Here is a 27,374-nt window from a genome sequence, read left to right as displayed (position 1 = left end):
CATGCGAGATTGAGCAGAAAGCTATCACAGCCAAACTGCAAGGGCTAGTGTGTGACCATCCTTGGCTGCTGGACTCTCTGCATGGGCTCGTGAAAGACTTTGTCATCACCACCCTTCATCCACAGCCAGCGCCACAGACCTCAGCTGTAGCTCCAGCTCCTCCTCAGTCGCAGTGTTCCCAGTCAGCTGTAGCTCCAGCTCCTCCTCAGTCGCAGTGTTCCCAGTCAGCTGTAGCTCCAGCTCCTCCTCAGTCGCAGTGTTCCCAGTCAGCTGTAGCTCCAGCTCCTCCTCAGTCGCAGTGTTCCCAGTCAGCTGTAGCTCCAGCTCCTCCTCAGTCGCAGTGTTCCCAGTCAGCTGTAGCTCCAGCTCCTCCTCAGTCGCAGTCTCAGACCCCTCAGTTAGCTCCAGCTCCCTCTGCTCACCCTGCTCCCGCTCCCTTGGCTCCAGCTCCCCCTGCAACCGTACCTGTTCCGCGGGTGGGGGCAGCCGCGGACGGGCTGACCTCTGCACCCGTACCTGTTCCGCGGGTGGGGGCAGCCGCGGACGGGCTGACCTCTGCACCCGTACCTGTTCCGCGGGTGGGGGCAGCCGCGGACGGGCTGACCTCTGCACCCGTACCTGTTCCGCGGGTGGGGGCAGCCGCGGACGGGCTGACCTCTGCACCCGTACCTGTTCCGCGGGTGGGGGCAGCCGCGGACGGGCTGACCTCTGCACCCGTACCTGTTCCGCGGGTGGGGGCAGCCACGGACGGGCTGACCTCTGCACCCGTACCTGTTCCGCGGGTGGGGGCAGCCACGGACGGGCTGACCTCTGCACCCGTACCTGTTCCGCGGGTGGGGGCAGCCACGGACGGGCTGACCTCTGCACCCGTACCTGTTCCGCGGGTGGGGGCAACCAGGTCCAAGCCTTCGCATCGGTTTTCAGCGTTAGCAGCAGCAGCAGGGTCTCCCTCAGCCTCAGCTCTCCCTAGCTCTCAGTCTGTCTCCACGCAGTCAGCTCTCCCTAGCTCTCAGTCAGTTTCCACGCAGTCAGCTCTCCCTAGCTCTCAGTCAGTTTCCACGCAGTCAGCTCTCCCTAGCTCTCAGTCAGTTTCCACGCAGTCAGCTCTCCCTAGCTCTCAGTCAGTTTCCACGCAGTCAGCTCTCCCTAGCTCTCAGTCAGTTTCCACGCAGTCGGCTCTCTCTAGCTCTCAGTCAGTCTCCACGCAGTCGGCTCTCCCTCAGTCTGCTCCCACGCAGCCAGCAGCTCTCCCTCGCCCTCAGTCAGCTCTAGCTCCAGTCGCTCTCCCTCGCCCTCAGTCAGCTCTAGCTCCAGTCGCTCTTCCTCGACCTCAGTCAGCTCTAGCTCCAGTCGCTCTTCCTCGACCTCAGTCAGCTCTAGCTCCAGTCGCTCTTCCTCGACCTCAGTCAGCTCTAGCTCCAGTCGCTCTTCCTCGACCTCAGTCAGCTCTAGCTCCAGTCGCTCTCCCTCGCCCTCAGTCAGCTCTAGCTCCAGTCGCTCTTCCTTGGTCCCCAGTGTCAGCAGTTTCAGTGCCCTCTCAGTCAGTTCCCTCAGCTCCTGCCCTCTCTAGCTCGCAGCCTGCTCCCACGCAGTCTGCCCTCTCTAGCTCGCAGTCTGCTCTTTCCGTCTCCCGGCCTGCTTCCACGCAGCCAGTCGTCTCCCGGCCTGCTTCCACGCAGCCAGTCGTCTCCCGGCCTGCTTCCACGCAGCCAGTCGTCTCCCGGCCTGCTTCCACGCAGCCAGTCGTCTCCCGGCCTGCTTCCACGCAGCCAGTCGTCTCCCGGCCTGCTTCCAAGCAGCCAGTCGTCTCCCGGCCTGCTTCCACGCAGCCAGTCGTCTCCCGGCCTGCTTCCACGCAGCCAGTCGTCTCCCGGCCTGCTTCCACGCAGCCAGTCGTCTCCCGGCCTGCTTCCACGCAGCCAGTCGTCTCCCGGCCTGCTTCCACGCAGCCAGTCGTCTCCCGGCCTGCTTCCACGCAGCCAGTCGTCTCCCGGCCTGCTTCCACGCAGCCAGTCGTCTCCCGGCCTGCTTCCACGCAGCCAGTCGTCTCCCGGCCTGCTTCCACGCACTCAGCTTCCCCAGGGTCGCTCCCACGCACTCAGCTTCCCCAGGGTCAGCTCCCACGCACTCAGCTTCCCCAGGGTCAGCTCCCACGCACTCAGCTTCCCCAGGGTCAGCTCCCACGCACTCAGCTTCCCCAGGGTCAGCTCCCACGCACTCAGCTTCCCCAGGGTCAGCTCCCACGCACTCAGCTTCCCCAGGGTCAGCTCCCACGCACTCAGCTTCCCCAGGGTCAGCTCCCACGCACTCAGCTTCCCCAGGGTCAGCTCCCACGCACTCAGCTTCCCCAGGGTCAGCTCCCACGCACTCAGCTTCCCCAGGGTCAGCTCCCACGCACTCAGCTTCCCCAGGGTCAGCTCCCACGCACTCAGCTTCCCCAGGGTCAGCTCCCACGCACTCAGCTTCCCCAGGGTCAGCTCCCACGCACTCAGCTTCCCCAGGGTCAGCTCCCACGCACTCAGCTTCCCCAGGGTCAGCTCCCACGCACTCAGCTTCTTTGTCTCAGCCCCGGTCTCTCCCGTCGACTGCTGTTGAGTCTCTGGCCTCTGAGTCAGAGTCCCAGTTAACTCCCATGTCGCCATCATCCTCACCATCAGACTCACCCGCACTATGCCTTGCAAAGCAGCCCCAGCCTGCGCATCCTGTGTTCGAGCATCCGGAGAGTCCTGCTCAGTCCGCGCCGCCAGAGTCCTCAGAGGGTCCCGCTCAGTCCGAGCCGATGGGGGTCTCCGCTCAGTCCGAGCGCTCCGCGCCAGAGGGTCCCGCTCAGTCCGAGCCGATGGGGGTCTCCGCTCAGTCCGAGCGCTCCGCGCCAGAGGGTCCCGCTCAGTCCGAGCCGATGGGGGTCTCCGCTCAGTCCGAGCCGATGGGGGTCTCCGCTCAGTCCGAGCGCTCCGCGCCAGAGGGTCCCGCTCAGTCCGAGCCGATGGGGGTCTCCGCTCAGTCCGAGCGCTCCGCGCCAGAGGGTCCCGCTCAGTCCGAGCCGATGGGGGTCTCCGCTCAGTCCGAGCCAGGGGGTCCCGCTCAGTCCGAGCCGATGGGGGTCTCCGCTCAGTCCGAGCGCTCCGCGCCAGAGGGTCCCGCTCAGTCCGAGCCGATGGGGGTCTCCGCTCAGTCCGAGCGCTCCGCGCCAGAGGGTCCCGCTCAGTCCGAGCCGATGGGGGTCTCCGCTCAGTCCGAGCCAGGGGGGTCCCGCTCAGTCCGAGCCGATGGGGGTCTCCGCTCAGTCCGAGCCAGGGGGTCCCGCTCAGTCCGAGCACTCCGAGCCAGGGGGTCCCGCTCAGTCCGAGTGCTCCACGTCACCCGAGGGTTCCCCACCAGAGCCCGGGGTCGCCCTTCTCCGCCGCCGCATGCCCCGCGGTCGGCCTCCAGTGTCTGCTCCCCGTCGCCGCCGCCGCATGCCCCGCGGTCGGCCTCCAGTGACTCTTCCTCGTCGCCGCCGCCGCCGCCGGGAGCGCGGTCGGCCTCCAGTGACTCTTCCTCGTCGCCGCCGCCGCTGGGAGCGCGGTCGGCCTCCAGTGACTCTTCCTCGTCGCCGCCGCCGCTGGGAGCGCGGTCGGCCTCCAGTGACTCTTCCTCGTCGCCGCCGCCGCTGGGTGCGCGGTCGGCCTCCAGTGACTCTTCCTCGTCGCCGCCGCCGCTGGGAGCGCGGTCGGCCTCCAGTGACTCCTCCTCGTCGTCGCCGCCGCCGCTGGGAGCGCGGTTGGCCTCCCTCGTTGGGATTTTGCTTTGTGGCCCCTTGGCCTCTGTGGCCTCCTGAACTATGTTTTCTGTTTTGGGCCTTCCCCTGAACTCTTCTGACCTGTTTTTGGATTCCTGTGTTTTGTTTTGGTTTTCCCATGGACTCCCCTGCACTTTGTACTGTTTTTGGCCTGCCTTGTTGTTTTTTGTTTTGTCCCCTGTGTTTTGGTTTTGTCCCTGGGCCTTCTTCCTTGTTGCTCCCTGCCTGGTTTTTGTTTTTTTGTTTCGGGCCCTCCTTCCTGGTCCCCCGCCTCCCGCCCTGGTCTGGTTTTGTTTTCTTGTTTTGGCCGTCAGGAGCCGGCCTTTGGGGGGGGGTACTGTCATGTCCTGGGCCGGTGGCCCAGTGTTTTATGTTTTCTTGGTATGGTTTCCGTTTTCTCAGGTTGTTTTGTTATCTGTTAGAGTTGCCCTCAGTTATTTCTAGTCCCTCGTGTCTCTCTGTATTCTGTCAGGTTTGCGTCTCTGTTCCCTTGTCATACTTCCTGTTTTATTTTGATATTCATCCAGCCCGTCTGTTGTATTCAGTTTTGCTTCCCTCTGGTCTCGTCTTAGTTATCAGTGTCACCTGTGTTCCCACCTGTTTCCTCTTCCCTCATCAGCCCTTCTGTGTATTTAAGTCCTGCGTTTTCTATGCCTGTTGTCGCGTCGTTGATGTTGTGTGCCCGTGTGTTCCTGTGCTCCCTGTGGTTCCCCTTCGTCTCCCTTCTGAACGGTTTTTGTATTGTTTTTCCCTACATTAATAAACGCCTTTAGTTATGCCCATCTCCGGAGTCCTGCATGTTTGTCCTTCCTCGTCCGTTTCCTCCCCGGTCATGACACTGCCTGTGAGCCTAGATATTATAACTAAACATACGAAGCTCAATTCTGCAGTATATTAAATGAGTTCAATGTACCGTATTTTCCGGAGTATAAGTCGCACTTTTTTTCATAGTTTGGCTGGGGGTGCGACCTATACTCCGGAGCGACGTATATGTGACATTTATAACACATGAACCAAAATACTCCAGCCACTTGACATCTCCGTGAACTGCAGCTTTAAGGCAGTCTTGCGTAACCTGTGGGCGCAGTGGATGATGGATGGAGAGCACTACTTAACGGCAACTGGGAGAATGTGCCACCCAACTTTCCTGGAAGTCATTGGATGGATCAAGAAAACATGGGCTTCAGTGACAACCAAACCATCCTATTGGGATTCAGAAAGGCTGGAATAATTGGAACTGCAGCTGACGACGAGTCTGACTAACGCGACACAGAAGAGGAAGCGGCGCTTCGTCTACGGAGTGTACGGAATTGTTTAGAAGTGACACCGAGGATGAAGAATTCAATGGATTGATGGTTTGGTTAACTTGTTAGTATGTTCTTTATGCTATGGTTATCTGAATAACTTAATGTTACGTTAACATACCGAACACGTGTTCGTTGTGCGTCATGTAGCTGAATGTGCTACGTTAGCATAACGTAGGCGTAACCGTGTTCGTCCTGTTCTTTAATCCATTATTATTTTAAATTGCCGTTCAAGATGGAATTTCTGCTCTGGGTCTCGGATTCTATCAACCCCCCCCCCCCCCCCCAAAAAAAGTGCGACTTACAGTCCAGTGCGACCTATATATGTTTTTTTCTTCTTTATTATGCATTTTTTGGCTGGTGCGACCTATACTCCGGAGCGACGTATAGTCCGAAAAATACGGTATATATTTTAGATTTGTGACAATTTTTTTCATATTAATGTTCAGCCAGGGTAGCTGCAGTACCTTTGTGTGTTACCTTTCTTCTCACTGGTTGATTTTAGGCTTTAAAAACGACCTGGTTAGGTTTAGAGAAAGGTTTCTTTTTAAATCTCCCCTTTACACTGCGTATCCCACGCCCGGGTCTGCTGGGCTCAGACCGATAGAAATTTGAACTGTGAGTGACGCGTGTGCAGAATAATGTTAAATCAGCTTTAATTTTCTGTCTATCTGACTGAACTTCTATTAGTGCTAATCGCACCTGTTCTGCTCAGGTTCCCAAACTTCAAGTCAGGAGAAAATAATAATTTATATATTAAAATCTCCAATTGACAACAAACACTGCTAAGTATCTGTGATTTAACCTCATAAAACTCTTAAAACAGGCTGACACCCCGACAGGCTCAAGCATTTTTCCCTCTGAACTAACAGAAAAGAGATTGCTGAGTGTAGACTGGGTGAACAGTTTATTTTTTTATAGAGAACTGCCTTTGATTTCACTCTTTAACCCTCAGCCCATTGCAACATCAGTGTGGTGTTTTGTGTGAACTGATCCTTTTATGTGCCTGCGGGGTCAGGGAGGTCGGTAGTTTTCCATGCTCGGCTGTAAAGACGAGACTCGGCAGGTGGAAACAAACAGTTGCTCAGAGATACCTGGGAGACTAACATCCCAGGTTCAAATCCAACGCGTGACCTTGCGACATGCAGTGCGTTCCTTCAAACCCTCGCCGAGCAGAAATGTGTCGTTTGATCAACCACTCTTTGTCTCAGAGGATCCTGAAATAAAATCTGCTAAAGAAGGTGAGGTTTTTTTAAATGTATGAAAAAGTCTGAGATTTCAGCCTCTGCAGCTTCTTCATGAAGTTGAGATAACGATGCTTAAAACTTTAAAAACCAGAAAGTTTTTAAAATCTTGAAATAAGGCAATAAAACATGATCCAAAACATTTTCACTCATTTTATGATCTTCATAAGAATGTTTGTCATTTACAATAAACCCATAAAAAGGTTTTCATTTTTACTTTTTTATGGACCGTGGGATTTACCTTGATTACCTGACCTAAAATAAAAGTCTCAGTAGAACACGCACATCCAAAATTAAAAGGTGCAGGAAAAACGAAGAATCAATGGAAAACATAGAATTCTGCAAGCAGAAGATGGGCAGCTCAGATAGGGAGGAACTAAAATGCCTTGTTTCAGACAGTGAATGAGTGGAGGGCTGCACTGAGGCTCAGTGTGAGATTAAGAAGGCTTATTTTGAACTGTGAGCCATGTAGGAACCATCCACTCAACTTTTCTGCGTCTTACAAAGACATAACATTTGGAACCAAAGATCTCATCAGACTAAAGGACAGATTTCCTCTGGTCTAATGTCCAATCTTTGTGTTCATTGGCCCAAGCCATTCTCTTCCTCTTTTTCTTCTTCCTTAGAAGTGGCTTCTTTGCAGCAATTCAACTATAAAGTCCAGATTCACACAGTCTTCTCTGAACAGTTGATGTTGAGATGTGTGTGCTGCTTAAACTCTGTGAAGCATATTTAGGGTGTTGTTATCTTGCAGTTTCTGAGGCTGGTAACTCTGATGAACTTATCCTGTGCAGCATTGTTAACTCTTGGTCTTTCTTTCCTGGGGTGCACCTGATGAGAGCCAGTTTCACCACAAAGTTTGATGGTCTTTGCAACTGCACTTGAGGATACTTTTAAAGTTCTGGAAATTTTTCGGATTGACTAATGACTAATCAGGATTCCAGCCAGAAAAAATTAAAAAATCAGAGTCTGTATCAGCGATGGGGTGGAGTGCATGGACTGTGCGCCCGCTTGCTAACTGCCATCATAGTGAACCGGTGAAATTCTCAGCCCGGCACAAGGCGACCTCAGCATGGCGCAGCGCCGAGCGATCAACAGCTGGCTAGAACCCTGCTAGCGATGGACTGTTGTTGTTTACTTAGTTGAGTAGTTCTTGCTATAATAAGGATTAGAAGATTACTCAAATAGGGCTAGTCACTGTATACCAACTCTACCTCTTCACAACTGATGGTCTCAAACACATTAAGAGGGCAAGAAATTAACTCCTGATAAGTCACAGCTGTTAACTGAAAGCCATTCCAGGTGACTGCCTCATAAAGCTGAATGAGAAAATGCCAAGATGTGCAAAGATGTCATCTAAGCAAGAGGAGCCTACTTTGAAGAATCTAAAATCTAAAACATATTCTGTTTATGTGTATTTGTTCATAGTTTGGCTGACTTTAGTATTAATCTACAATGCAGACAATTTTTAAATAATGAAAAACCACTGAATTTGAAGATGTGTCTAAACTTTTGACTGGTACTGTACCTGCGGGGCAGTTTGATTGCATCGTCAGCCGTCCAAAAACCGGCCAATGAGTACACGAGTTTTTGTGGCTGATTTAAGTCTTTACACCTTCGGTTCTCAGAAGTGGTGGCGGCTCGTGGCGATATGTCATGTGGTGAAAAAAGGCTGCACTCGTGCAGTAACCATGTAATCATTTACATCATCATTCATATTTGATGTTGATTGAAGCACAGTGGATAGGTGCAAAAGCACCACGAGATTCCACTCAGCAGCAAACGAAGCTCCATATTCACATTTCTGATGATTTTGTTCTACATGAGCCGACAGTCTTCAGCTGACTGCATAATAAAGGCACTGAAGGACCTCTGTATAATCAGATCATCTACATTTTCTGTTAAAAAAAAATATTTTCTCAATTTTTTTTACTACATCGTTCTAAATGCTCTGAAATATTTTACTTCATTCATTGCGTCAAGGCTGTGAAATGTGAGGTTTTCTTGTTTTTCTTCATTGTAAGTGTAAATTTAAGAATTTGGACAGTTGGAGACGCTTGGGAATGACAGCTCTGATTCTGGCAGACCAAACGATTAATCGGGGAATAATCAGAGTATTTTTTGGTAATTGAACGTGCAGGTGTTTTATTCTGTTTTTATTTTTCTGCTGAATCCTTCAAGCTTCAGTGAATCTCGTCTCTCACTTCCTCACACTGCCGCCTCCCCTCCTCTCCCCTTTTTGTTCCCAAGCTTTTCAAACACTGCTGCCCCTCCTCCATCACACACTCGCTGCTCTGAGTGTGTGTGCTCCTCTCAAACATCCCTGTCATTACACCCTCCCTCTGCTGAGTGTGTGCGTCCGCTTCTGTTTGTGTGTGCGTTGCGATGCGCTCGCCGGTGAACAGGTGTCTGTTGAATCTCAGCCGGAGCAGATAGACACGCTCGCTTGTACGCCTGGACCGAGCATCGTAGCAGGGGGGCAGCCAGAGGCTCTCCCCCCCTCAGAAATGCTGCAGAGAAGCTGAGGTGGCCAGGAGGCTTCAGTCAGAGAGATTTAACCCAGCCGAGGAGCCTCTGTGCTGGGAGAGATCTGCTACTGAGCAGCCTGTTGGACTTCCTCTGGAGGATCCTGACCTGCAGCTCCTCCTGTGAGTATCAGTGTGCCTCGCTGAACAACCAGACACAGAATTCAAACTTTAGCTCTTGAATTCGACTTTGTCAGCTTGGAAGCAACTTTGATGCGTCAGTGCTGATCCGACAGGTGTTTCCTCCGGTCTCCATGATCCAGTCCACGTGGATCCAAGATGTTCTCGTCTTTTCTCTGTTGAATTTTTTTGCTGCAGCCAAGTGTGAAGTCGTGTGTAGCTGCGTCTCTCCTGCAGGCATTACTGTATGAAGTCCTTTCACACATCAGCAGTTTGCATCAACAGTTTTTCAGTTTCTGGTCTCTTTGCTAACACCGTGTAGTCTCTGGAGACCAAGAGGAAGGTCAATGGAATGTGTAGAACTTACCGGGTCTCCTCCTTTCTTTTTGCAAACACCTGTAAAGCTGCAGATTTACTTCAGGTTGCCATCCACCCACTCTGTGTGTGTGTGTGTGTGTGTGTGTGTGTGTGTGTGTGTGTGTGTGTGTGTGTGTGTGTGTGTGTGTGTGTGTGTGTGTGTGTGTCAGGTCAGATGGTAAGACCTCCCGCTTGGCCCAGAGGTGCAACCAGAAGTCAGCAGGAGATGCTCTGATCAAAGACCTGAAGCCCCTGTTCTACCCGGGAGTCTCCCGATCCTCACTCAGCCTGGACAGGTGAGAACACGCAAACACAAACACACACACACACACACACACAGAGAGAGAGAGAGAGAGAGAGAGAGAGAGAGATCAGATACATTCACATTTTAGATGCCAAAATTAAGCCTTTAAAAAAATTTGCATTGTTGGGGGCGTGGCCTCTTTGACTGACAGATGGATGAAACACAGGCAGCTGTAGCTGCTAGCTGTCTGCTAGGCTTCACCTCAGCTACTGGAGTCCCTGAACTGAACCTCTGGGCTGTGTTTGTGCTGTTGGAGCTTTTTTAATACAATTATCGGACCAGTTATATGGCTGCTGTGTGCTTCATTGGACTAACAGATAGTCCGCGAAGGCTGAGCTTCAGTTTGCAGAGTGAAATTCAAGGATTTCAATTGGATGTTACTGAGCACTGTTTAGTAGATAGAGCTTGCTGGCACTCCACCCTCTCATCCAAATATGGTCACTTCTGGCTCCAAGGGGACCTGTGAGCAGCTGTGTGGTGGCAGCATCCATCTTTTATATACAGTCTGTCATAAAAGCTAAAGGATCTTTAAGGAGGAATGTCAACATTTGGAGCAGCAATGTGTTTGTGGGCAGTCACTGTTGCCATGGCTACGTGCAAGATAAAACCACATGGAGGTCCGATTTTGTGTGACCTTTAACCTGAGCTGTGTTTAGGTCAAGTTTAATGTTGATTGCATAGTGGGTGGGTGTGTGTGTGTATGCACGTGCCTGCGTTTCTCTCTTTGCTGCTGCACACCTCCATCTGTGTGGAAATGTGACTTTTCGTCAGTCCCTGGGTCAGCTGACAGAAAACTGATCTGAATCTGTTTTATTGATCGAGTGATTGATTCAGGCAGGATTATTTTGTGACCCGAGCACCTCTGAAGACGTCTTTGTGCACTGAAACTGTAACGAGCCTCATTTGTATCGTTTACAGGCCAAACAGTTAATCAATAATGGAGAGAATAATCCTCAGATTAATTAACAGCGCAGTAATTATTATTTGCATCCTTGTGGGGACCTTTTGCTTTCCTCGTGGTGCCGTTAATGTGGAGTGGATTCTAACTTGCAGACGGGTGGCGTGTTTCATTATTGTGAGGCCGAGGACGGCAAACGGTGTGTTTAACGGAGGCCTGGCCCTCTGAGGTCTCTGATTGTCCTGATGGTGGCGCTGCAGTCCACAATTTGAATAATTTCCATAATCAGATATCTGCCTGTGAATGTGGAGAAATTGTTTGTACTCCAAGTCCAGACCGATCCTCTGTGAGTGAACTTTGATTCCACATGAGAGTGTGTTAAGTCATAAAGCTATACTGTCCTCGCAGGGGGGAACTCACCTGCCGCCACGCTCTAAATATTTTATAGCATCAGAAAGCAAACTGCCACACATTAAGCAGGAGTTTTAATTGCTGAATGAATATTTCAGGGTGTTTTGTGTTTTCACAAATTGAAATTGATGTGGTCTTTCAGTGTTTGTGCGTCTTTGGCCTCCTGTGTGTGTTTTCTGTCACACTGAACATCACAGCAATTACAAAAGCAATTTGTTTCTTTTTAATAATTTAAAGTTTCCTCTCATCAGTAACCATCTGATTGGGAGGTACAGCAGAGGGCTTGCAGGCTGAACACAACAGACACACTCTCACACACACACACACACACACTCTCTCTCTCTCTCTCTCTTTCTCTCTCTCTGTACTATAGGTAAAACATAATTGGCTGTGTTGTCGCTTTAAATGTTTGAGCGCTGCTTCAGCAGCTGTGAGTTGATGTTTCTGCAGCACGCTGGGCAAACCATTAGAATGACATTAAAAAACAATAAACTCGAGCTTCAGGCCACAGACCCCTCAAAGGGCAGAAATATATCGAAGGACCCCCTCCTGACTGCAGCACATTCATGCTTTATTTTTACTCACATAAGGACTGACAGCTTTTTTACAATACACCTGAGCGAAAACAAAGAAATGTGTCAACTAATCACAAAAATCATCCAAAGCCGGATCAGTGTGAGAACCGAAAGAAGTAGAAACTGTTCGTTTTGAGTTAATCAGTTAATAGAACAGCTGGAATTAAAATAAGAAGAAATTAATCATTTTAATTGTTCTGTAGATAGAAGTGAGAACACTTTAGTTTGCTCAGCAGGTTTTTCTATGTTGCAGATGCACAAGATTAGTAAAGAAATCCAATTATTTTTAATAGCCAGCAACAGAGTCGTGTCAGGAGGGGGAGAACCAGTTAGGCCCTGAAAAATCAATAATCCCAGCCTCTATGATGCAGTACACCCAACCCGAGAACATAACCATCAGATGTATATAAAAAATGGACATCGTGATGTCACTCAGGACCCATGATTTCAGTGTTATGGTTGTCACCACGTTGTTAGTTTTTTGTGTAGAAGTCTGTCAGCATCTACAGACACGGATACCTGCTAATCAGTAACATGCAATTGCAATCCTCAAATTTTACTCAGCAAACTGGAGCTCAGCCTTGTTGGACAGTCTGTTAGTCCAATGAAGCGCACAAGCAGTCATATTATTGGTCAGATAATTTCATTAAAAATTCTCTGGCTGTAAACATGTTTATTTCTGCTGTCAAGTTTTAACATGGCAGTCTGTGGAGACTGACTCACCGTAGTGCCTCTGCTGGACTGCAGAGGAACTGCAGCTTTGTGCTTCAGTGTTGGTTCAGTTATTAGTCATTTTCTTCAAGTTCAAAGCAAAGCTGCCACCTGACTGAAAAACAATACTATATACTCTATTATACTATACTAATACTATAGTTCATCTGTACAAGAGAACATGTTAAAACAGGGTTTTATTACAGATGGAGCTGCTCTTCTATGTGTTTTTTGTCTTCATGTGAAAGTCTCGTTTAGGCCTAGAGCATGGGTGGCCAACTCCAGGCCTCGAGAGCCTATATATATCACATCTATATGTGATTCAGGTGTGTTGGATCAGGGACACATCTAAAACCGGCAGGACACCGGCTCTCGAGGCCTGGAGTTGGCCACCCCTGGCCTAGAGGCTGCCAGAAATTCAAACTCCACATCAGTTCCTGGATGTTTTCTGTGCCTCCAAGGTCCTGATGAAAATTCTCGCACTAAATGCAGTTCTCCGTATACCCTGAATACGAATAAAGTACTGGTCCATTCTTCCACAACTGATGAAACCCCAAAATTTAGCTTTTGCCTGCAACGCTTCATGTTTCAGAGATTTTCAGATCTTTCCACATTTTTTTAATCTGCTCTCCCTTCTGTGTTTGGCTGCAGGATTAAATCATGAGTCATTTTGCCAACAGCAGGTTTTTATGGCAAATTCATTAGCGGACTGATTACCTGCTATTCTAAACAACCATCTACACCATCCTCTGAGCAAATTAAGCGCTGGTTTCAGATTCGATAAAGAGCCATCAAAGCCCATTTTCTGTAATGTGAGGATTGTGACACACGCAGCGCAGAGTAAGTGAGCCAATCAGCCGCAGTGTGGTGGCTCTGTGATGTCCTGTTGGACTGAGGGCACAACAATCAGGTGAAGCAGCAGTTTCCATCAGATGCCTGCCAGTGGCAACACACTGCGTTTCCTGCAGCCGTGAAGAATAACAGTTACATGCAGTAATAAGAGAAAGGCTTCTGTAACAGTCACTGCACTGATGTGATGTGCAGAGACAACACTGAATTTAAATATGCATTGAATGGATCTCTTTACAATGAATACGGACACTGCAAATTAACATGACAGAGCGAGGCAGATGTACACGCTGAATTATTTACTTTATGCTGATATCATTACATACAGAAATTATGATCAGTGCTGCAGCACACAGCAGCACCTTTAATAGAGACGATGATAACTCTGGGAAGAATGAATGGGAGACAGTTAGAGTTGGAATCGATCTGCTGTTGATGGTGTTGCTGCCCATCCTCTTTCCCGCATCATTTTTGACTAATGCAGTTTTGTCCAGGTTCTGCAGGTGGGGTGCCTGTGGGTGGAGGTGCGTGTTGTAGCAGGGTGTTGTATGACTGAGATGGAGCTGTCACTGCCAGCCTGTCATTTTTCAGCACTTCGATCTAAATTCAAAAGTTTTTAGTACCTGACCCTGTCAGAGTACACTCACCAGACACTTTATTACCACTCGCTAACATAAATGTCTAATCAGCCAATCACATGGCAGCAGGTCAGGGGATTTAGATAGACGTGGCTGAGACGAACTGCTGAAGTTCAGACTGAGCATCAGAGTGAGGATGAAAGGTGATTTAATTGAGTTTGAATGTGGCATGGTTCTCTGAGATGATTGGTCTGAGAGTTTCAGATACGCAGTCACTGGGGTTTACAGAAGATTAAAAAAAGAGAAACTATCCAGTGAGCATTTCAGTTTGAAAAAAAAAAATCCAATCCAGCCGTTACTCAGATCATTGGACTGTGAAGGAGCAGGCTTTATTATTTTTTGCTGTCATACAAGGCAGCCCGGCTTACACGGAGGATATTTTATTTAGTTGCAGAAACTGAACTTGTCCTTGAGCAGCTTGTAGTAAGAGCCAGCAAAAAGTGAACTAGGAATCAAAACTGTCAGGCTGCTGTTGGGACACAAAACAACAATTTCAGACGTTTAGCTGCCCTGCACAACGATCTGAACTCAGGAGTGGCAGCTCGCATGGGTCAAAGGTGCAATCATCTCTGAAAGCTATGGTGCTCCAACCCTGTGGGTTGAACCCCGCAGACTAACAGGACTGAACATGTTTCTCTGGCTCTCCTAGCTCCTGGAGTTCCTCATAAAAATGTCAGAGCTCTTTTGTGGCTTTCACTTATTTTATTGAGGCTGAACAGCAAGTGCAGTCTCCGATTTTTGAACCAATTCTTTCCTTCACCGGGTCCCCTGCAGGAGCCGTGTGACAGTCTCGTCGTTTCAGTGACATGTTGAACTTATCCCAGCATAATGCAGAGAACAAGCGAGGGCTGGAGGCGACAGGAGGTCATTTAGGCACCACATGAAAAACTGAAGCAATTTTTTCAACATTGCAACGGCTGAAGGGACTTCAGGGTCATAAAGCCACTTCTTATGTGCTAAAATCTTTTATAAAGTCTGAATAATAATAAGCACAGTCTTTGGTCTAGTTTGACTCTTTATGTGTGACCTTAAAGGGGCCCAAAGAGGAGGAGCCCCATAACATTTACTCAATGTTAATAAATGTTACGGTAACAAAGAATGCTCTCAGCAGCGTTGTATTACATTAACCACAGTTGCAAACACAATAGTAGTTACTGAACATAACTCCAGTTCTATGAGTATGTGCAGCCTGTAATGGCCTTCACTTCTAGGGTCAAAGCTTAAACTGAATTTACATCCTGTACTTATTATTTAATCACATTTAAAGCTCTGCACAGAAATACAGAAACCCTGTTTTATACTTTAACCCAACAGCTCACTCGCTCTCAATGCTCTAACGATGCTTCCTTCATTTTCCATCCCAGCAGACGCCTCCCGGGTGTTATGACGCAGCAGATGCAGAACCTGCAGTTGTCCCAGACCAGGAAGTGCCCCGGTGGGCCGGCCTCCCCCAATGCCGCCAAACGTCTCTACAGGAACCTATCAGAGAAGCTGCGAGGAAGCACCTCCTCCTTCGAAGATGCTTACTTCTTTGGCAAGACGGATCGCCTCCGTAAAGCCTCGGTGAGTTTAGTGCCACCTCGGTCGCTGCATCAGTTTACTGAATCATTACAGAAGGTTTGTTTTAAGCTAAACACAGATGGTGGATATGAATCCTCCTGCGGCTATGAGCACAAAGAAGAGCCGGATGACAGTAATATTACTATGACAGTTCATTGCTCAAAAATCCATTTAACATAATGAGTCCTATTAGTCAGCCACCAGCTTTAATTTGTACCCTGATTAGCAGATACACATTCAGTCTTTCTCAACACTCCAAGCTGGAGGTCTTTTCAGTTTTGTGATTAGTATGAAAATCAGTTTCTCATCTAATCCGTTAATTGTGTAAACTTTAAAATGGCTAAAAACAATGAAAGGAATCCTGCCACAGTATTGCTGAATCTATGTTAATATATCTTAAACACAGGTATATATCCTTTACTGTCAGACTGGACAAATTATATTTACAAAAAAACATTTTTCCTATTAGTTCCTATCAGAAGTCTTTAACAGGCTGCATCTTAATGACCCATCCAAAAATATGATGAAATAAAAACACAATAACATACAGTACAATATGATGATATTGTACAAAGAAATATTAATAAAGGTAATTTTATAATCATTGCATTTTATGCATGAACCGGTTTATGTGCCAGTATGAGTCTTGTTAACTGATCTGAAGATTTATTTGATTTTCTGCACATTAGTCTCTGGTATTTGCTCAGTTAATTGATTGGCTCAGATCTAGTCTTAGGATAAAGATTAAACGTTTGTTGCAACGAATTTTCTAACTGGATAAACTCCTGTGAACCTTGTGCAGCTGCATCGTCAGCAAAGCAGAAATAAACTCTGTACATGTTCCTGTGATGCAGCTTTTTGTATGAGCGTCACTGCTGCGTGCAGCTGGCCTGATGAGGGAAATCCCATCACGCTGCTGAGCTGCTTTTGTCTCTGACACAAGGATCAATAAACATCTCGTTTGGTGCTTCACTAATTCTGTTAACACTGATGTCGTCAGAGCCTCGGTTCTCGGCTTTCATATCTTTTATTAGATCTCTGAGCTGCTGCCTGCAGCTGTTTAAGATTTTTGTTCTTACATCATAAAACCAGACTCTCTTTCTGTCCATCACCTCGCGGCTGCAGGTTTTGGTAAACTGCAAACAAAGAGTTAAGTGCCTTGCCCAAAGACACTGAGTGGTTTGTTGTCGACGTCTTGGGAGAGAATTTGGTTTCGCTGTGTAGCAGCTCTCCATCTTTTCTCAGTCTCTTCTCTCTCTGTCTGCTGCCATCATCACGTCCTTCCTGCTGCCCTGCGAAACAGTTGGTCACTGCGACTCATCATGTGTGACAAGTGTTACAGGTCATGTTGCACGTGTGTGTGTGTGTGTGTGTGTGTGTTTGTGTGTGGAAAGCTTTCCAGAACTCTCTCTGCCAGCCTGCTGACATTTACAAACCAGCCACAGCAGCAGACATGAAACAAAGAGACGGACGAGGGAGGAGGGGAGGAAACAAAAGGCTCAGAGTACAGCGCGTACAAATCGATATGCAGAACTCTGCTCACATTTTAGGCTTACTCAGTGTTCAGAACCTGAATCTCTACCATCATAAGGTCACCCAGGTTCATTCTGCAGGAGCCCAACCTCACAACAAGTCCTGCAACAGATGGCCCACAGACAGTCTGAGCTGGAGTCAGTCTGAGGTTGTAGAGACAGAGGAAGAAGGCTAAATATAGAAAAAAACACAAAAAAAAAAAATAACCAATCCAAAACAGAGCCTAAAGTAACATCCAAAATATGGTTCAATATCCACTGAACAGCTGGGGCAAGTTCTCAAGGATGTTTCAAATCCAAGCTGTAAATCGAGCTAGAATCAGAACAAAAAATCAAGACAGTAAATCAGTCCCAAACAAATTTCCAGACTAGTTCAAAACCATCTGTGGTATCTACAAAGCACCAAGTTCAGAATAATTTATAGACCCAAGTTCTAAAACAGCACGAAAACAGTTCAAAAACCAAGATTTTAAAATGAAATCCAAAACCCAACCAAAAACAGGTCAAAACATGTCCCAGTGTCCGTGGCACGGACCATGGCAATTTCTCGTAGATGCTTCAAAACAAAGTCCTACATCAGCCCAAACTTATTTTTTAACTATCAATAATGCTTCAAAATCCTTGTCCTAATCCACGATCTTACTGAAGCAGGAAAACTTGCCCAAACCCACAGCCAGTTTCTTCTTTATGAGAAATCATGTAACAAATGGTCAGGACCTTATAGACTTCTCATCTCAATATCCTGTCTGACCAAAGTTTTCTCAAGAGACAGACACACCTATACAGACTAAATCCACAGAAAGATGCTCCAAAAATCAGCCTAGAATGAGTACAAAAATCAAGATGCTAAATGAGACTTTATTCTAAAAAAAACTGTTCAAAACCATGTTCAGTGTTCTGAAAATGCATCTTAAATCAGTCCAAAATGTCTAGTGTTTAGAATCGAAATCTTGAGACCACCATCAGATTGTCCAGATTTGTTTGGCAGCAGAACAGGTGCAAAAATCCAGTCAGTTCTTCACAAAGAGCCCTCCAGCAAATGGTCCAGACCCCACAAACTCCCAATCTCAAGAACTTGGGCTACATGAAGACACAGAAGACACCTGGACAGATTTAATCCAAAGAAAAAATTGTTGCAAGATGGTAAACTCTTCCAAAACCACAATGACAGACGAGTGATGTCAGTCATTAGGAGTAATGTGAAGAGACAGAAGACACTGAGATAAACTAAATCTACTGAAAAAGCTGTGACAAGTGACAAATTAAGGTGGTAAAAAACAATGTCCAATTTCCACAGAAGAATTACAGTAAATTCCCAAAGATACTCCAAAACCAAATTCTAAATCAGACCAAAAAAACTGTCCAAAACCAGTCACAGGTGAATCTCCACTGACATCAGGTCCTCCCAGTTTAGTCTAAAAGTCTTAATATCAAGCTGAGAGAGACTAAATTCACTGAAAAACTGACTGTGAAAAACTGACTGTGAAAAGCCCCCCAGGAAGTTAAATCAATGCAGTCCAATCAAAGAAAGGGCAAAACGTCATTTAGAGAACTGAAATGAGTTGTCCAAGGAGCCCCAAAACAAAGTCTAAAAGTCATTCGAAATCTAAAATTTCAAAACATTTCAAAACATTATCCAACATCCAACTGTGGGAACTTCTTCAAGATGCTCCAAAACCATTTTCTATATCAGCCCGAAGCCTGTCCAAAAATCAACTCCAAAATGAAGTTCAAATCCAAATCTGAATCATCCCCAAATCAATATAAAAACCAAGTCAGCACAGTCACAAAGTCCAGGACCCATGCACATCCAAAAAGACTTAAAGCTCAAATTCACATGAAAATCTGTAGCAAGTTTTCAGAGTTCCTCTGAAAGTTAAACCAGTCCAAAACTACTGCTAAATCTGGAATTAAACCTGAGTGTTGATCCAGTCTGAAACTATTTGAAAAACAGCGTTAAAATGCTTAAACAGTGTCCACATAGACTCAGAGTCTGCAGCTCCATCTGCACCAACCAGTTGTGCGTTCTGTTAAAGGCTTTGCAGTTTCTGGAGTTGTAACTCAGTGTGGTGCCACACTCACTGATAACAGCCACAAACCAGACCTGCAGGATGTGTTGTTCTCTATTCACACACTTTGTGATAAACCTGAAAGAAAGCAAGGCAGAGCCGCCGCCACCGCTGTGGATTTTCACTATAATTCTTCAAGCCGACATGAATTGTCAGCACCAGCGTGACAAAGAATGAATTAAAATGTTTTCCATATCCGCTCGCTGCTGTCACGTCTACAGAGACACAAATGAAGTAAACAGAGGAGCCATTTCCAGCCTCTGAAGGCTGAGCAGGCAAACACATTGTTCTTGTCATGCAGCTTTTCATCCAACTCCCAGCTCACTGCAACTTTAGTTTGGCATCTGCTGTGTGGAGGAAATGTTTTAAAAATTAGTTTTTCTCTATTTCCAGTGGTGAATATACATGGCCTGTTTGGAAAAGTAGTATAAATACCATGTAACCAAAACTGAGAACGCAGTGTAATTACAATGAATTAAAGTGTAATTATTATTAATTAATTATCAATTATTATTAATTATTGTATTTATGCATGAATTTTAGGATTGCAGTCATTTTATTATTAATTACAGTGCAAGTATACATAATTATTACAATAAATCAGTGTAACTCTAGTATAATGTAAAGCATATTTTAATTACTGTAATTAAAATAAAGTACAAATTTTATTTAAAAATTTAGTATACTATAGTAATTCTGGTATTGTAGTTAAAAATACAGTTAATTAAAGTGTAATTATAAATAATTAGTGTTTTTGAAATGTTTGAAATTAATACAGTCTGGTTCTTATTAATTATTAATATTAATGTAAAAGTAAATGTCATAATTGTTACATTAATAAGTTAATGTATTAATAGTTTATTTATAATGAGTTTAATTATAGTGTAGTTATACATGAATTTGAAGCCTTAAGTGTAGTTTTCATTTATTACAGTGTAGCTACATTGTAATTATCATAAATATAACTGTTACAGTATAAATACATTGTGATTGACATACATTATAGTGTAATTATAATAAATTAGTGCAATTACAGTAGTATAGTTTAGTCAGTAGTCTAGTGCAATTAGAACTGTCATAAATACAGTGTAAGTAAAAATTTAGTGGTGAAGCCAGCGACCACATACATATGCCGTGTTGCGGTGCGGGCGGCGCGGGTTCGAGTCCCGGCCCGTCGCCAATTTGCCCGCGTGTCTTCCCCTGTATCTTTCCTCCATTTCCTGTCTTTCTCCACTGCCCATAAAAGCCGCTGTGGCCAAAAATGCAAAAAAAAAAAAATTAAAAATTCCAGTGAAATGTTGTAATTATAATTTAAAGTTCAATTACAGAATACATTATTTAAGAAATTCAGTGTAAGTAAAGTTTAATTATAAATCCCATAATTTACTACTTACTAATATACTTAAATAAGTACAGTGTAATTTAAATATTCAAGTGGAATTATTTTTAATTAAATGTTTGTGTTTAATAAAGTACAGTCTGTAGTACTACATTAGTTACATTTATTCATGTCATAATACATTACATATTTACATTACATATTACAGAATAATTTTTTAAAAGTCTAGCAGTGTTGTAATTAAAATAAAGTTTAATTACAGTTTAGGTTTAAAAATGAAGTATTAAAAGAATTATAATATAATTAGTGTAATTAAAATAAAAACAAATAAAATAAAATCAATAAAATATATATATATATATATATATATATATATATATATATATATATATATATAATATTAAAATAGTGTAATTAAAGCATAGTTAGAAACTAAATTAAACTAATTATTTATATTTTTTAGTTTTGATAAATGACAACTCCTGTCATCATAATCATCACAGTCATCTTTATTTAATCCACTAAACAAGAAACAAGTGTTTCTGTGGCTCCGTCAGGTCCTTCTCTCTTGTTTCTGCACCTTTGTTTGCTTTTTGTTAGCAGCTTGAGCAGCTCGCTGTGACACATTCAGAAACACATTCAGTGAAATGAGTTTTAAAGTTTTAAAAGCAGATGGAAGCAAATTCATTGGAGCTCATTTAAAGCTGAATGTATGTTTGCTCAGACTGAGTGTCCACTGACAGGTTAAATAATATCAGCTCACCTAAACGTCCACAGCACAAAAAAATCACATCACACAAAGCCTCTTTTACTCTTTAGCTGCTTCTTCTTTAGATAAATGACAAAATGATCCATAATATTGATCCTTTTGCTGGGGAAGTGTCATGTGACCCCCCCCTCACCTGCCTTGTTAAGAGGGTCATTTTGCCCTTTATTGATCTTCTCTGGTCACCAAGAGAAACAGAGTTTTGTTATTTGAGACTAACTCAGCATTTTTAGTGAAAATACAGCAGAAACATGAAGAAAAAGAGGTGTAACGCTACAGGAGGACAGTTTCTGTTTGGCCGCTCACTGATAAAATATTCAGACCTCTGTTTTCCTTCTTGTTTGATAAGAGAAACTCCTGCACGCCTGTTCCCATGGTAACTACATGATCCTGCACACACTTCATCTGTGGATATTTCACGCAGTGATGTCCTTGAGGGGCCTGAAGAGGATTTGTGTCAAAGATGCTTCATGTGTGGACTGAAGCTGGTGAATCAGCAGGTCTGTGGCTTCAGCTCCACATCAGTAGGTAGATCAGTCTGCTGCTGCTCCTCCAAACCTGCAAGAATTTCCAGTAACCCTCACCTGCAGAAGAAGAGCTGCCGTTTCAAAACTCATCAAATGTTTTTTTATTTAAAGACTATTTGTTCATTTTTATCAAATACCAGCAACAGGTTTCAGACTGGGAAAAAAAACAGCTGGTGGAAGATTTGCCAACTAATGAGGTTGATTAGTGACATGATTGGGTGTAAAACGGGCAACCTCAGAGTTCTCGGTTTAAACAGCTGATGTGTTTTTGTGTTTAATGTCTGCTTACTGGATGCTGGAGGTACTGGAGACATCATAAAATCATGTGACCAACGCGATGCTCGCTTTTCCCTTTCAGACGATGCAGGGCAGCGACTGCATCTTCGAGGCGGTGGAGCAGCAGGACCTGGACGCGGTGCAGATCCTTCTCTACCAGTTTTCGGCTGAGGAACTGGACCTGAACACCCCCAACAGCCAGGGCCTGACGCCGCTCGACATCGCCATCATGACCAACAACACGCCCATCGCCAAGCTGCTGCTGAAGGCCGGCGGCAAAGAGAGTCCCCACTGTGAGTACGCCACGGCTGTTTACACATCAGGCAGACGGTGATTATCTAAAAGGAGGCACAACTTAATGAGCTCTGAAAGCAGTTCAAATGAGAGCCAGATTACACCACACACAGGTGTCTGATTTTTAGTATTTTTTTAAATAAAAGTCTTCTGCATGAATTATTTTATGCCATGTCAGGAAATCTTTGGAGCTCTTTGGTTCCAAAAGGCCCTAAAACCTAATGAAAATCAGGTGCTGGCAGATCAGGACATCTTGTCGTGACACTTGTGCTTTCAAAGGTTGAAAGTGTGTCGAGTGCTGTGCTTCAGCTCAGCGAGCAGGTGCCCTTATCGAACACTCGAAGCCTGCAGCAATGAAGCCAATTACAGCACAACAGGCTGGGAGACTCCTCAGTCAGGGCTTATCTCCCCATCGGTAGTTCGGCTCTTTCTCAGCTGTCACACATGATGGCTCTGTGCCCCGTCTGACCTTTTAGTCTGACAGACAGAAACCTAATTTACGGGTGAGCCGGTCAGGGCCGACGTCCCATTACTGTCGACGCGGCTTGTCAGCAGGACGCTGAGGTCAGATGTGGGATTGTTGGGTTTTTGTAGTGTCGGAGAGCTGCGCTGAGGCAGAAAACAGTGTGTTCCTTTTTTCCTTTTGTGGCTTTATTTGATAGTGTACATTGAGGCGCGGGGGTGGGTGGGGGGTGGGGGATTACTGCAGATTCCCCTCAGGGAAGCTCAAACAATTGCAGCTGTATCTTTCAAACTATTTTGTGACTCAATAATTCAGATGTTAAATAAAAACTCCAAATAGAGGTGGTCGGAGGATTGACGGGGGTTCAGTCGGTTCTTTTCTTGGATAAATACATCTCTGAAACCTGTTTTTTGCCCCCCTCCACAAACAGCTTCTTCTCAGAAGAAATCTTTTAATGCAATAAACAGAAAATACTGAAAAAAAAACTTTTTTCCTGAAAAGATTTCTTCAGGAAAAAACTAAATGATTCACTTTTTAATCAGGTTTGTTTTTGCAACCCATGAAATGATTAATAATCTTTACTAACTGGTAAACGGCTGAATGGTAAACCAGCCAACATCAGCTGGATGGTTTTTGATCTCCTCTGTCAGGAGGGAAGTTTGTAGCTCTGACTTAAATGCTGAGTGAGGCCTGACTGATCAGTAATTCAACTTGAATTAAACCGTAACATCATTTATCAGTTAAGTGCTTAAAATGTGATCAGAATGTGATTGTTATGATTTTTATGAGCTGTGATACATAATGCAGGCATCACAAACCTGCAGCTCCCCGTGGCTGCTGAACATGGAAAAGAACGTTCTGGTTTGTACTGATCACAGTTTTGAATCATTATTTACACTCTCCAACTGTAAAAACACGCAACTCGTACATTACATTTCTGTGTGGAGTTTGCACGTTCTCCCCATGCCTGTGTGGGTTCTCTGGGGTTCTCCGGCTTCCTCTCACAGTCCAAAGACATGCAGTTAGTGGGGTTAGGTTACCTGGTGTGAATGTGTGTGTGAATGGTTGTCTGTCTCTGTGTGTTAGGCCTGCCTCTCACCCTACGGCAGCAGGAGTGGCTTTTCTTCACTTTGTTTATTTATTTTACCTATTATGCTGCTCTATGATCTATTCATGATCAAAATAGTTTTAATTAAACACAGGAAGGACTCTCAGTGGCTGCAGAGCTGTATGGCAGCCTAAACGTGCTACAGATGGTTGTTGTTCAGATTATACACTAAAACTATGCATGGCTCAAAGGAGTGCAACAAAAGCTCTATATATTAAAAATAGAAGAGGGACTGAAGCAGTAAACAATAAAAATAACATAAAATAAAATTTTATTTCATATATATATATATATATATATATATATATATATATATATATATATATATATATATATATATATATATATATATATTTGCTGTAATATTTTTAGCAAACAGGCAAAAATACCAAAAGCAATAACTATTAACAGTAAATTAACTTAACTAACTCAACTCAGCCATTTTTTTTAAAGTGTTACCCAAAAGGAGACGTCACTATTTGTTTGATTCACTGGATCAATATAGAATAAAATTTTACACACAGAAGGTAAATCTGATAAATCTAACCAAGAGATCATTATCAGAGGCTACGTTCACACTGCAGCCTGAAGTGACCCAAATCCGAGTTTGTTGCCCTCGTGCGCCCTGTATCTGATCTTATCATGACAGTCTGAAAAACACAGATCCGATTCTTACAAATGCGACCCAGGACACTTGGACATGTGGTCCTAAATCCGATACATATCTGATCTTTTCAAATGTGACCTGTGTCTGTACGGCCAGGTCGCATTCATCCGACCTGTAGGTTATCGATACTTGACAAACGTCACTATTCTGTGTCCTGATCCATGCTTACTTCTGCAAACACTGAGCATGCAAGTCACATATATTTGGAAATGTGAACGGCACACAGAAAAAAAAATCAGATTTCACAAAAAAAAATCAGAATTGAACATTAAGGCCCGCAGTGTGAACGTAGCCATTTATTCCTTTTGTCTTGTCTGCATTGTTAACATGAACCCTGCCTCCCTCTGCAGATGAAAACATTTCAACAGCAGTCACCACAAACAGCTTCATATAAAAATCAACTTTGAAGCTCCAGTAATGAACAGAAAATGCTGCACAAAAACCTCTAAACGTGACATTTTCCGTGGTTGTTATTTGAGGGAATAACAACTGTAACTGTTCACTGCACAGACAGCTGATTCTTCCAGAACAGCGAAAGGAAGCGTTTGTGATGTAACCGTGCAGGGACCAGGATCGAGCTGTTCAGCACCTTTCATACAGCTCAGTGAATTCAAAGTGCTGTACGTGAGTGACAGCAGTCTGAATGTTAGCAGGAAAACAATTAAACTGATTTGTAGACGGTAAAATTACAGAGCAGCTCACAGTGATGATGAAGGAAAACGAACAGAGGCTGAATTGAGCTCCATTTATTGCACCATTTGAGACTGCAGCCTGTGTGAAATAATCATCATAATAATAATAGTAGGTTGCAGTACAAGTACTGAACAAAGAGCGCAAGAACAGAGAGTAATGGTGGCAGTGATTGCAGAGGAGGCAGCAATAACTAAGAACAGGCCGTGGAGATCAGCTGGGTTTTAAGAAGTTCTTTCAGAGTCATGATAGAAGAGGCTTTTACTCTGATAGACCTCAAGGACATCTGTGACAGGGGGTTTGAAGATGTACGGTGCACAGCTATAGAAATGATGAGGTACATTAAACCTGCAGTTTTTCTAATGATTCCTCTGATTGTATAGAAGTCTGAGGAAGTGAGCTCAGCTGAGCTCAGTGGATTCTTTCCTGGTGGTTTCTTGTCTCATTCACTGCGTGACTGAGCATGAAGTTTCTTTTGGAGATGATGGTCTGAAAGGACGATGAAGCAGCTCTTGGTCATCATGGTCAGCTGGTAGTGGCGAAAATGCTCAGCCCAGTGGATGATGTGCAGCAGGAGGTTTGTGGTGCCTAAAATCAGAACCTTTGTACACGTGAGAGCTTAAAAATGGAGAGCCCACGTTGCACAATGAGAAGGGTTCAAAGGTGACCAGTAAAGGTCAGAAACAGGCTGGATGTAAATCTCACACTGCAGCTGTTGTCTACAAACCAACCAATAGGAATGCATCTTAAGATGATGCAGAATTGCAATGATGAGGGTCCTCACAAAGATAGAAGTATAACATGTACAGGATGGATCATGTTGGGTTCTGCTGTACCTAATCAGGCCTGTTTAGCCACACACACACACACACACACACACAGTTTTCCTCACCATCAGTCCCCCTGTTGTCCTCCATACAAAGACAGGTGGTTCTTACTTTCATACCCCATCAGCCCCCTCTGTGTGGTGGCAAGGAGGAGAAACAGTGGCTACTTCACAGCGAGTCGCCCTCCTGCGTGACTCCCCGCTGAACGGCTTTAACAAGGTTTGTCGTTTAATGGTTTAACTTTTCCAATGATGCATGTAACGCCGGGGCAATTACAGCTAAGTGATTTATTGTGCCGCGAGGCCGCAGGGCCATGAAAGCTCTCCAAACAGCAGGCCGGACTCTGGGCGGCAGCACAATCCCTGTAAACAAACACAGAGTAAACACAGCCGCTGTTCCCCTCCAGGGGCCGGCTGCTCACTGTTTATGTCATTCCTCAAGTGCCAAGTAAACCCGTCAGCCCGCTCTGAGTGTGTGTGTGTGTGTGTGTGTGTTTTAACCTGCTCAGTTTCCATATGAGTGTGTGCTTTAAATTCTATATTTAACCCTTCACTGCATGTCTGTAAAGCAGAAAAAGTCACATATTGAAATAATTTTGTAACTTTTTACTTTTATTAATAACAAATAAAAATATGTAAAAAAAAAAAAAAAAAAACTTAAGTTACTTAAATCTCTCCAAATGATTAAATGATATTTATCTCTCATGTAGTAAAATCCAGTCTATAATGTATTCCAACTCCCAGGGCCATTTTCAGACTTACAGCGAGCTGGCTAACTGTGCCAACGTTACTGCCAGCAGAATCATATCTCAATGTAAATGCTCATTGATTAACTTGTGAGATGTTTTGTCACTAACGTGTATTATGATGAACGGCACTGATTTATTCATCAGTAATTGCACAAAGATGTAAAACCAGCATTTAGTTTCTACAGTAAGTGCTAACATGGGGCTGTTCAGCCCACTACCAACGGCTCAGTGCACTTAACAGCAACAGGTACACATTTTTTTGGTCCAGCTTCAGAAATGTGCTGATTTATAATTTAAAAAAAAAAAAAATTTAAAAAGGAGACAGTGATAATAGGAGGTACAGTCAGATAAATCCTGAGGTGCGCTCAAAGTTTCGTTTTCGTTGTGACTATAAATAAAGCCATAAAACTGTAAATGAAGCATTATTGAGATGAGAGGAGGATATTCACCTGCTCAGGTGTCTCAGTGTGGCGTACAGTGATCAGCCTCACCATCAAATCCAGGAGGAACAGGTGATGTGATTGTGTGTGCAGGGCTGGGATGTTTCTGTGTGCAGGAAAGGAATGTAGGTTAATGCAACGCCCTCATGTCTGTGTGTGTGTGTGTGTGTGTGTGTGTGTGTGTGTGTGTGTGTGTGTGTGTATGTCAGTGTGATGTTTCACTGGGACTTTGTGTGTTTTGTTTCTTGTGTGTCTCCCTGTGCACACCTACATTGGCTGTGTGATGCTTTATGAGGCTCCTTGTTGCCCCCGGGGGGGTTGGATGGTTTATGTTGGGACCTTTCCCATCCC

The 27,374-nt window shown here is 45.0% G+C and overlaps 1 protein-coding gene across 1 annotated transcript in view; it reads left to right on the top strand.

Moving 5' to 3' along the window:
• The window catches only part of ankfn1a (ankyrin repeat and fibronectin type III domain containing 1a), a 133,252-nt gene that overhangs the window by 54,152 nt on the left and 51,726 nt on the right, over positions 1-27,374 (top strand). The window contains exons 7-9 of the mRNA XM_030755334.1: positions 9,502-9,627; positions 15,082-15,289; positions 21,869-22,079. Coding sequence (XP_030611194.1) covers positions 9,502-9,627; positions 15,082-15,289; positions 21,869-22,079 — 545 coding nt within the window. The remainder of the gene's footprint in view (positions 1-9,501; positions 9,628-15,081; positions 15,290-21,868; positions 22,080-27,374) is intronic.

Source organism: Archocentrus centrarchus, chromosome 19 (assembly GCF_007364275.1).
Source record: "Archocentrus centrarchus isolate MPI-CPG fArcCen1 chromosome 19, fArcCen1, whole genome shotgun sequence".
NCBI lineage: Eukaryota > Metazoa > Chordata > Actinopteri > Cichliformes > Cichlidae > Archocentrus > Archocentrus centrarchus.
Note: the sequence above shows the minus strand (reverse complement) of the source record. Positions and strands in the feature narration are given on the sequence as shown.